At 40.1% G+C, this 12,112-nt stretch overlaps 1 protein-coding gene across 3 annotated transcripts in view; it reads left to right on the top strand.

The window, feature by feature from the left end:
* Tgs1 (trimethylguanosine synthase 1) overlaps positions 1-8,854 on the top strand; it is a 42,603-nt gene extending 33,749 nt beyond the window's left edge. For 2 of the 3 annotated variants that reach the window (XM_028894325.2, XM_037202445.1), the window contains exon 13: positions 7,123-8,854. In XM_028894325.2, the coding sequence (XP_028750158.1) occupies positions 7,123-7,251 (129 nt within the window). In that variant the 3' untranslated portion in view covers positions 7,252-8,854. The remainder of the gene's footprint in view (positions 1-7,122) is intronic. The other variant, XM_037202444.1, reaches the window with a different exon arrangement.
* Positions 8,855-12,112: the final 3,258 nt, after the last annotated feature.

The following is a 12,112-nucleotide window of genomic DNA, read 5'->3' as shown; positions in this document are numbered from 1 at the left end:
TTTAAAAAGGGTAAATAAAAAGCTGAGTGCTTATACTGAGTTAGAGGGAAATGAATTTCTGTCTTGCCTTCTGTCATCCATTTTTTATCTTTTTGGCCAAACATTAAGCCTCTCAAGGTAGTCTGTGTGATAACACTCCTATTCTTTGGGTTCGTGAGTTTCTTAGGTCAGCCTTCATGTTGAACCTTACATAACTTTTAGACTGCCACGATGCTCCAAAACTATCTCCTAAGTAGCTACATGATCTTCACAAGCTAAGCCATGGTCCTTAATAGTACTTATAGACAAACTCATTTGGGTATTTGAATAGCAATAGGAAAGCCACTTTTTTTCCCTCTGTTTTTTTGAGACAGGGTTTGTCTGTGTAACAGCCCTAACTATCCTGGAACTTGATGTATAGAACAGGTTTGTGGGGGAACATCCTGCCCCCACTTTTTCCCAGGGTACTCTTGAGCTGGAGCAGCATGAAATATTAGATAGAAATATAGCTAGAGAGAGACAGACAGAAAACACAGGATAGCCTCGGGAGGGCCTGGATCCTAATCCATCAGGGCCTGACTGTCTCCGCCAAAGGGATTTTAAAGGAATGCCAAGGGGTGAAACGCAAGACCTCCCCCTAGCATAGCCATGTGCAGACACACCAAACACCTGTGACCTTGCACGTGGTTAAGCCATCCTCTAATGCAGCCCTGCTGTGTAAAGCAAGCTCAGATCTAACTAGGAAACCTCTGTGGACTCCAACAATTCCCTCTTAGTTTTTTAAAGAGCCCCTCAGGCCCCATCAGATAGACTGAGTTCTGTCTTAGGTCATTCTCCATGATTATTTCTTCCATTACCTGTCATGGAGATGTGCTTTCCAACAAGCATACTCTCTTTTAGGCTGGAAGCTATCAAGAGAAAGTTGCCTGTCATTGACTCACAGCCTCTTCTGGTAGGAGGGAGTACTGAACTTAGCTCTGACCCAGGTTCCTATTGAGCTTACAACCACCACTGCAATCTCCATAGCTGCCACACCACATCCTCTACAGGAGTAGAGGATGAGAGATGGCATATCTTTTTTGGAATGGGTCTTAAAATGTCTATAACAATTTGAGCTGTGCCAAGCTCTTTCTCAACTTAAATTCTTGACTGAATCCAATAAACTACATCCAACTTAAAGATTCCCTTAGCTTTTTACCAAACTCTGCTTCATTAACCTCAAAATAATTCTGGTATAAACATCTCTATACATATTTACACTTTTTTTTGCTAGCTTACATTAAACATTTAGACTCAAATTCAATATTTACACTTTTCACAAACTCACATTCAACATATACTTATTTATACTTCTCACAAGCTTATATTCTTAAGGAAGCTATAGGACTGCCTTAACAAATATACTTTTTATATTCATAAAGAAACTATAGTTCTATTTTACAAACTTATATTCATTAGAAATATTAAACAAACTCTATATAGGTCTACCATTAGCAAATATCTAACTCAGCAAACACCTAAAAGTTTCTTAACACCTGGAAGAGATTTAGAAAAGATTTATTAACATATAGAAGAGATGTTACAGAGTAACATCCAACAGTACAGAGTAATTTTCTGTGGACTTATTTAGAAAGTAGAAATAAGAGTAAACTGTTAGTTATCAAACCCCAAAAGGAAGAAAAGAGAATGAGAAGAAACCTAAGGGCATTCTGTTTCTGAACTGCTCATGAAGCAATTCTACAACAGTCAATTTCCCATGATTTTCTTAACTTAGAGTGGGGTTCCAGACTTGCAGCTTTCAGCAGGTTCCTCTGTGTACCTGAAACATTGCTGAAACTTCATCCCAAACTCATCAGCAGTCTGGAGGCCTCCTTATTCTCCTACTATCCCCAGACTGCAAGATGGAACCATAATGTCAGGAAAACTGACGTAGCTGCTTTTCACTCCATTTCCTCTAGAGGAGTGTCATTGGAGCTAACATTCCTCTGTTCCACACTCATCACCAAGCTCTCAAACAGTTTTTCCCCTTCTTAATTTTTTAAGGCTGTGTTTGCCATGAATTCTTTTAACAATGCTGATGTGTTTTTGATAGATTTTTATTAAAGCCCAATATTTCTGGCAAGGTTATTCACCAAAACTGCTACTGTTCAAAGGAATCAATATAAATGTTGCTTCTAAAGCCATTACAGGTGATTCTCCCATACTGATATCTCCAGCTGAATCTAATTATGTCCTTACAGAGAGAGATTGCTAAGTTTTTCCCAATAAAGCTTTCAGTTTTTGAGAGAGAAAGACCACCAAGTTTTCCCAAAACTTCTGTTCTCTAAACTTTGGCTTCATAGCCAAGAAGAAACTAATTCTGATGGTACGATGTTTCCATACAGTGGTAGCATCAGTAGAGTGAAAGTTTTATTTCACCTGAATTCAGGGGAGATTCTTTTCTCTGCTGCTTGGGACCAAAAGCTTCCTACAGGACTCTTCCCCACCCCCCAACCCCCAACCCCCACCCCCCTTTCTTCCTCTGATTTATCCCAGTTTGTGTTCATAGCCCCATAGTTAGAAAATTAAGGACATGGTTCCTCTGTCTTGCTGCTTGTTTTATTCTGTTTTACTTTAAGCTATATTCCTACATTCTATTTTTCTAAGTTTTTCCTACACTGTATTACTACACTCTTCCTTCCTTATTTTTCAGATGAAATTTTAAAAGAGAGAAAAAGAAACTTTGATAGGGAGCTATATCTACGCTGCAGCCTTACTTGGGCGTCTTTCAGCCTCCCATTCTTCCTCCTGAGAATAAAAACCTCTGCCTTCACTTTGACTACAAAACTGGACCAGTCCAACTGCTTCCCACGGGGACTTCTCCCCAAGCTTTCACCAAGTCCCTGGTTTGTCCCTGTTCCTGGTGCCATTTGAGACCAGCGCCCCCTCCCCCCAGGGTACTCTTGGTCAGGGAGAAATAAGGAATGTGTAGATAGCAATAGAGAGAGAGAGACAGTTATAAAACACAGGATAGCCTCGAGGGGGCCTGGGTCAAAACCCACCAACCTGTTCTGTCTCTACTAAAGGGCTTTTAAAGAAATGCAAGGGGTGGAGCAAAAGACCTCCCCCGAACACAGCCAAGTGCAGACCATCTCAGACACCTGGTGACCTTGCACATGGTCAAGACATCCCCTAATGCAGCCCTGCTGTGTAAAGCAAGCTCAGATCTAACTAGGAAACCTCTGGACCGCAACACAGGCTGGCCTCGGACTCAGATCCTCCTGCTTATGCCATCCAAGTGCTCGGATTAAAGATGTGTGCCACCATGCCAAGCTGGAAAGCCACTTTTTATTATGAAAGTTTGGGTCATTGAGTTTCTTTTAACACAAAGAAAAATTAGCTTGCTTTTTGCTTTTGTCCTCAAAACCTGTCAGAATTAGACTTGTAGGAATTAAGGAGATGGTTCATGTGGTAAAGAAAAATAGATGAAAAGTAGCCAAGGAAAGGCAGACACCTGGTGTAAACCTCTGGCCTTCAAATTTTCCCCTGCACTCACATCTTACATGTATGGGAGTGCACCTGTAGACAACATCCACAGCACATAGTATTAGACTTGGTAGTTTCTTTGTGTTTTCTGCCTCTAGAGGGAGTATTGACACTAGAAAATGATACAGGAAACTGCTTGCTATGAAATGAGCTTGGGGGGAATTCTGCATTTTTTTAAACAAAAAAAAAAAAAAAGTGTCCGTGTGTGAGGTTTTTAAAATGAAAGGAAATAGTTATGCAAGGGTAGAAGAGTATAAGGAGTTGATTGTAAGTCTGTTTGAAATTCTGGCTGCATTTTTCCTATAAATGTATCTGTAGTAGACTTTTAATTTCCAGTTCAGAGAGGTTATGCTACATTCTACTCATTCTGCTAAACTGAGTGTGGAGTCAATGTGAATAGAACCTGTCTTATGTGCATGTAGGGGATAATGCCCATTGGTTTTGTAGCCAGTGAAATATTTTTCTGGGTTTCCCATTTCCTTGGCCTCTCATTCCCTTTTTCTTTTGGAGTTGTTCTAGAACATGTATCCCTTGCTATCCATACTCTCACTGTAAAACCAGAACTGGCTCATTAGAAACATCTTTTTGTGAGAGGCTCTTTGGAGATAACATCTCTCTCTCTGAAATTGCTTCTGAAACCCAAAGGCTTGGGTTTATTTAAAGAGACCACAGTTTGAAATGTGTCTTGCTGCTTGGTTCCTATTCCATACTATTTTCCTTCCTTTCTTTCCCTTAACAGTCTATAATTTCAGGCAGCACTGGATTTAGATTCACCATACTTTGCAAACATGGAAAAATCTTTTAAAGAGTAAGCCTATGTAGTAGAGATGGAGACCTCAGAACATCTTAGTCATCTAGGGTAGCTGCATGCTGCAGTTTCAGATTCCACTTTTATATGAAATTATCGTTCATGGACTTTCTGTTTCTCACCAGGCATGAGAACAATGTGAGCAGGCCTCCCAGCCCATGTGGCATAGTAGCTACTTGTCCTTGTTTGCTTTCAAAACTATACAAAACATGTCGGAGCATGTACACTTTTCAGTTTAAGCACTTGGATCATGTTCATGCTGGTTCATATAATAACAAGGTGACCCTAGACAGACCCCTAGACTTTTAACACAAGTTAAAGTAAACTTGGGGGCTGGAGAGATGGCTCAGCAACTAAGAGCACTTGTTGCTCTTTAGGGAACTGGGGATTGATTCCCAGCACTCACATGCTCACAACTGGCTGTAACTCTAGTCCCAGAGGATCTGACACCCTGTTCTGGCCTCTGCAGGCACTGCACATATGTGGTACATAGACATTCAGGCAAAACACCCATACACATAAAAATAAAATAAGATAAACCCATAACCATCTATCTACCAGGCAACTCCTGGCCCTCCTCAGTACAACTCAACCCTCCTTGGCTTTTTTGTTGGTTGGTTGGTCGGTTGGTTGGTTGGTTTGGATGATTATAGTTTTGTTTGAGTTTGGGATTGGGTTTTTTCGAGACAATGTTTAAGAACATTCCATACAGATCTGGAGCTACAACTCAGTGGTAGAGTATTTGTCTGCAGGACCAGAGGTAGGTGTGGAGAGTGTATCTCATAGAATAGTCTGTTTCTATATCTGTTTTTGTATCTGAGTTGTCTTCCAACAGGGAAGAGAAATAATAACTTTAAATTATGCTTACCAATAATACACAGTCATTCTCACCTTCCACCAGGTATCTGTGGTGTGAGATCAGGTTCTGTCAGCTTATGAATCCAGATGAGACTGAGAACCTTTCTTTACAAAATAGACAACTTGAGTTTTGCCAGTGGCGGTTAACAGAGCGTAGTTTGCCTGCCCCCAGAACTTGAGCTTCCCTTTCTCTACCACATGACTCCTGTTCTAACTGACTGGGCCTGTCCTCTGCATTCCCCATTTCCTCAATTTTACCAATCTTATATCCTGATTGATGAATAAGATTGTATGTTAGTTAGAAGGTAGAGATTTCTCAGTTAATAAATCTCTTTAAATGATGGAGAAGGGGGTACTAGATGGAAACCTTATCTGTATAAAAACTGACGCCTTTAATCCCAGCACTCAGGAGGCAGAGGCAGGTGGATCTTTGAGTTCGAAGCTAGCCTGGTCAACAGAGTGAGTTCCAGGACAGCCAGGTTTTTTGTTTTTTGTTTTAAAAGAGCCAGGCAGTGGTGGCACACGCCTTTAATCCCAGCACTTAGGAGGCAGAGGCAGACAGATCTCAGTGAGTTCAAGACCAGCCTGGTCTACAAAGCAAGTTCCAGCCAGGACTGTTATACAGAGAAACCCTTTCTCAAAACAAAAAAAAAAAGGAAAGAAAGAAAGAGAGAGAGAGAGAGAGAGAGAGAGAGAGAGAGAGAGAGAGAGAGAGAGAGAGAGAAAAGAAAAAAAACTTAGAGTTCTTAATTTGCTTTGTTTTTTGTTTGAAATGTTACAAAGACCAGTGCAAGTGTTCTCAGAGCAAAAGGCTCCATAGCAGCTAATTTCTATTGTCCAGTTGATTGACATCTTTGATAATAACTCTGGAAGGGGGCATTCAGTTTTTTTTTTTTTTTTTTTTTTCTCTCTTTTTTTTTTTTTTTTTTTTTCCAAGACAGGGTTTCTCTGTATAGCTTTGTGCCTTTCCTGGAACGCACTCTGTAGTCCAGGCTGGCCTCGAACTCACAGAGATCTGCCTGGCTCTGCCTCCCGAGTACTGGGATTAAAGGCGTGTGCCACCACCGCCAGGCAAGGGCATGCTTTTATCTACTTGAGTCAGTAGCTGTGTTCTAGTAGACCTCAAAATCAGTAATACAGACACACACATAAATATATTTAAAATTTAAAATAACACACAAAAAAAAAACAATGGACAGAGGAGGTAATCAGAGATAAAGATCCACAAAAGAGATAATTAGAAAAGTGCAAGCTCTACTCAAAAGCCAGTAAACATTATTGAGCAATTGAGAGAATAGCATGAACATGATAAGGTGAGCAAGAAAAGGTTTCTTAGGAGTAGATGATAGTGCTCAACATATACAGGTACCTGCCACCAAGCCTAATGACCTAAGTTTAATCCCTGGGACCTACATGGTAGGAGAGAGCTGACCATACAAGTTGGACAAGTTGGCCTCTGGCCTCCACCTACAGAGAAAAAAATTAAAATTGAATTTCTTAGGAAAGTGGGTTCTTAAATGTCTATGCTAAAATAGACATGTCATATGCAGGGTTTGTCCATTTTCTCTTTGTCTGAATCCTTAGTTTATGGCACTGGAACAGCGATCTGAGTCATGTCAAGGTGGTCTAAACAAGTGTGTCTATACCAGATACTGCATTAGTAGTGGCAAGCAGTAGTGAATGAGATACTCCTTTATAGGAAGGACTTATGCAAAAAGCCAGTCTTTCTCTTACTGATAGTTTAGATTGGGGGAATAAAAACTGTTTTGAAAATCATGTTTGTGCTGAGCATGGCAGTGAGTACCTTTAATATCAGGAGACAGAGGCAGGATATCTGAGTTTGAGGACAGTCTGGTCTACAGAGCAAGTAGGCTAGCCAGAGCCTTTAATGAGACCACGCCTCAAGAAAAAAATCCTGCAAGTGTGCATAACTATTGTGTTCTTCCTGGCAGGTGGCGTCTTTGGCTGGGCCTGGAGGGCAAGTAGAAATAGAGCAGAACTTTCTTAACAACAAATTAAAGACAATCACTGCATATTTTGGTGACCTGATCAGAAGACCAGCCTCTGAAGCGGAAGTGTGAGGACAGCAAGATCATGAAGAGTCAGAGTGGCATTTGAACTCGAGACACTTGGGAAGGTCTTCTAGGCTCCTTGACATTGTGTGCATATGTGATATGGAAATCTTTCTGAGTTTTAATGAATGCTAATGACGTGGTTTGAGATCTTCGGGTAATATTAACTGAACTGTGTTCTGTACTTTAAAACAGTAAGCATCAGGGCCAGGTGGTGGCAGGTACCTATTATAATCCCAGCACTTCAGAGGTTCAAGGCTATTCTGTGCTACATAAATTCAAGGGCAGCCTGAGTTACCTGAGACCTTGCCTCAAAAAAATAATCTTGGCATGACCCTGTGCTTAAATTAAGTGCATCTGTATATATATGTATGTTCCTATTCTTTATGTTTTAGTTTAACATCTTTGTGTATGTGTAAATAATTGCTTTTTTATATGCAAAGAAAAACAAAGCAGTTCTGCCTACATGTTTAACCCTTAGTGAAATAATGCTGCTAATTTAATGCTATAACAAGAAAAGTAAAACTCTCCCACTGCCTTACCTAATTTTTATTCAGCTGTCTAAAGATAATTCCCACTACCTTACCTATTTTTTACTCAACTGTCTAAAGATAATCACAGTTAACAATGTTTTGTATTTTACTTTTTTATTACATTTGTATTTCGTGTGCATGCATAGAGGTCAGAGAACAACTTGGAGAGATCTGTTCTCTGTGTCTACTGTGTGGGTTCCTGGGAGTCAGGTTCAGGTATCAGGCTAAATATATGGCAAGAGCCTTTACCTACTGAACCATCCTGCTGGTCCCCATGTTAATTCTTCTGAAGAAAAGATTGAATTGCAGTATACCAGTGTATACAGACACACTTTTCCTTTGATACACTGTTCATTCAGTGCCTTCCCTTTTTGGATACTTAATGTATATTTTATAAAATAGACGCCTTTTTTAGAGTGTGAGAGTGTGAATGTGTGTGTGCACACTCAGCCCCATACCCATGTATATTATATGCAGGTTCCCAGAGTCCAGGGAAGGGAGTTGGGTCTCTTGGAGCTGGAGTTACAGGTGGTTGTGAGCTGCCCAGTGTGGGTACTAAGAAATTCACATGACTCTTTTGATCTTCGATACTGAGGCATCTCTCCAGCCCAAAATGCTTTTATTTAATCAATGTTTTTATTTTTCTATTTTGGTGTGGTTTGTTTTTACAGATACCTTGTGTGACCCAGACCAGCCTCAAATTTGTTGTATACCTGAGGATGACTTTGAGCTCCTGACCCTCCTGCCTCCACACCTGGCTTATCAGTTTATCTTGAAGGCCATTCCATTTCAGTCCATACATGTCAATCTACCTCGTGTTTTACATGGCTGTCTTGCCTTCCACCATCTGTGTATATAAACTACTTCCCTAGCGAGAGGCACTCAAGCAGTTTTTATGGTTTTACTATTACCGACTATTATGTATGGTCTTTCCTTACAATATTTGCTGTTGAACAAGTATTTCAGTTGGTAAGTTTCTAGCAGTTAGACCATAGGTCTTGTGTACAATTCAGTCTTGATAAATACAGCCAGAGTGCTTCAATAAAGTTGAACTTGCTTTTAGGCTTATTTATCTCAAATTTTGTTTTCATATCTTTGCTTTAACTAGAATTTCTTCTTAAAGGCTTTTGTGTGTGAGTGCATGCATGAGGTCAAATTTGTGAATGTATGCCACTTGTACAGGTGCCCCCAGGAGCCAAAAGAAGGTGTCATATCTCCTGGAATAGGAGTTATAAGTGATTGTGAGCCCCTAAAATGGGTGGACCCTTAACTTTCCAGCCATCATCTTTTTACTTAGTCATTGTAAAATCAGTTTGAAATAATTTAATATAGAAGTTTATATGCTTGAAATTTTGTTAAGACATCCAATTAAGATTGTAGTCTACAGTGTGCATCCATGGGACCCACTGAAGCAGAAATATCAGGTTGAGGAAAATAGACTGTATCCAAAGACAGAAATGGAGGAAGCTCTTCAGAAATGCACAGGAGTGTGGGGCAGCTGGAAATTGTGGAAAAGCATGAGATCAATGAACCAAAATTAAGAAAGCCTGGTTAGATACAATTGCAGCTGCAGAATAGCTTGACACTAAGAGAGGTTTCCTAGTTGACTGGAAAGATGGCTCAGTGATTAAGAGTGAATACTATTCTTGCAGAGACCTAAGTTCGCTTTCTAGCACCCAAGTCAGGAGGCCTAACCACCTGTAACTCCACCTCCAGGAGAGCCGATGCCTTCTTCTGATCTCTGTGGGCACATGCACTTAGATGCAGAGATACTTTAAATAATTTCATTTAAAGTAAATCTTTCACCAAAAGAAAGAAAAATAAAATAAGATATCCTGGCCCAGAGAGCTTTACTCAGATGCCATCTTGAGAGGAAACCTATATTTGTATAAAACTGGGTAAACTGGGGCCTGAGAACATGGGACAAATCCAGCTAGCATATCGGGATCCAACCTTCCACCATCTCAAGGTGAGAGACAACCCTGAGAGAGATAAGTAAAGCAATAATACCTGACATCTAAAGGAGCAGGGAGAGGTAGCACCACCAGTGCCTGGAAGTAGACCTCATCAAACAATAAATAAATGATAAGGAGTTTGGTAACCCTGGGTGGGCTGACTAGTTTTATGTCAACTTGACAAAAGCCAGAGTCACTGGAGAGGAAGGAGCCTCAATGGCTTTAATAAGATGGGGCTATAGGCAGGCCTATAGGGTATTAGTGATTGTTGTGGGAGGGCCCAACCTATTGTGGTTGGGGCTATGCCTGGCCAGGTGGTTCTGGGTTCTATAACAAAGCATGCTGAGCAAGCCAGTAAATAGCAATCCTCCATAGCCTCTGCATCAGCTCCTGCATCCAGGTTCCTGCCCTGCTTGAGTTCCTATTCTGACGTCCTTCAATAATGGGCTACAATATGGAAGTATACGTCAAATAAAGCCTTTTCTCCACAACTTGCTTTTGGTCATGGTGTTTCATAGAAACAATAGTAACCCTAACTAAGACATTGGGCCTGAAGACTGCAGTAGACCAGACTCTAGAGCCAGCTGCCTGCCATGAGGTCCAGTGCTATTGAGTTTCAATTGCAAAGCCACAGTGGAAGACTTGATTGACATCAGAGCTGCATCCTCCCAGCAGGGAATGAACACTGAGCAGATTTTGAAAGTGTGCAAACCCAATGTATATGAGAACCAACTCCCAACCATAGCATTACCACTCTAAGTGGGTGTGAACTGGGGAGGGTAGGAGAGAATCTGTCCAGACTAGACTGCAAGAGTTCATTGTGACCAGCAGATCCCCTGTATGTAAAGAGAAGGTCCAGAACTGAAGCCTTTGCCAGCATTCATCAGCCATCAGTAGAAACAAGCTTAGCTGTAATACAAACCATAGGAAATTCAAAGACCCAGGAAAGAAAGCACTCCAACATTTAATATTTTTCCTTTACATGTCCCTAGTTGTTTGGTTTGGGTCTTCTTTTTAATACTTTTGGAAATATATTTACTTTATTGGGTTGTTTTGTTTATTTTAGTTTTATGTGCATGAGTAGTCTTATGTGTATATCTGTCCTCTAGTGAGTACCTACCTGGTGTTATTGAGGCCAAAAGAGGGCATCAGGTCCTCTAGAACTGGAATTAGAAACAGATGTAGACTACATGTTGGTGCTAGAAATCAAACCCACATCCTCTGCAAAAGTAATCAGTGCTAATAACTGAGTCATCTCTCCAGTGCCATATTTTTATGTTAATGTATTTCCCTAAAACTATTTGTTTTCTTTATTCTCCATACTATTTATCTAGTTTTATTTATACATATTTTTCATTATTGGGTATTCTTTTATTTTTACTATCTTTATTTTTTAAAAAAAAGAAAACTTTTGTAGCGTTCTTTTACATTTATGAATTTTCTTTTTTGTTTTTGTTTTCGAAACAGGTTTTCTCTGTGGTTTTGGTTTCTGTCCTGGATCTCGCTCTGTAGACGAGACTAGCCTCCAACTCACAGAGATCCGCCTGGCTCTGCCTCCAAGTGCTGGGATTAAAAGCTTGCCCCACCGCTGCCTGGCTATGAATTTTCTTATTAGAAAATATTTTAGGTGTTTTGTTTTGTTTTGTTTTATTTTTAACAGTTTTGCCTTTGTCTCCTTGGTAGCATTCTTCTCCATTCCTTATTTATTTGTTTCTCTGCCCTATTTCCCCTCTATTTTCCTCTGGTCCTGGGCCTTTATCTCATTCATTTATTATTTTCATTTTTAACCTGATTAATTTTTTAACTTCATAGTACATAATACACTGTAATCGGAAATTTCTCTCCTGCCCACCAGTTCCCAAATAACCACTCAGAGGCTTAATATTAATTATATATGTTTGGCCAATGACTCAAGCTTATTACTAGCTAGCTCTTACATTTAAATTAACCTGTTTCTATTAATCTAAGTATTGCCACATGGATGTGGCATTACCAGTCTATTGGCATGTTGTTCCTTGGGTAGCTAGATGGCATCTCCCAGACTCCGCCCTTCTCCTGTATCTGCTTGGATATCCCCCCTGGCTCTATCCTACCTTGCCATAGTCCAAAGCAGCTTTATTTATCAACCAATGAGAGCAACAGATACTCACAGCTTACAGAAGAACATCCCACATCAGTACATTAGTACCTTTTTAGTCATTGGTTATGTGTTGACTTTACTTGATTTTAAGTGTTTTTCTATATCTTATATGGTTTAATATTGTTGCCTTACACTAGTTTTCTCAATGAATGGTACTGGACATTAAGCCTTCAAGAGCAAGCTATCACTTGAAAGAGCCTTAGTTAAAACCAGAAATTATATCCAAACTAGCAGATACATAA

This window comes from Peromyscus leucopus, chromosome 2, assembly GCF_004664715.2.
Source record: "Peromyscus leucopus breed LL Stock chromosome 2, UCI_PerLeu_2.1, whole genome shotgun sequence".
NCBI classification, from domain to species: domain Eukaryota; kingdom Metazoa; phylum Chordata; class Mammalia; order Rodentia; family Cricetidae; genus Peromyscus; species Peromyscus leucopus.
Note: the sequence above shows the minus strand (reverse complement) of the source record. Positions and strands in the feature narration are given on the sequence as shown.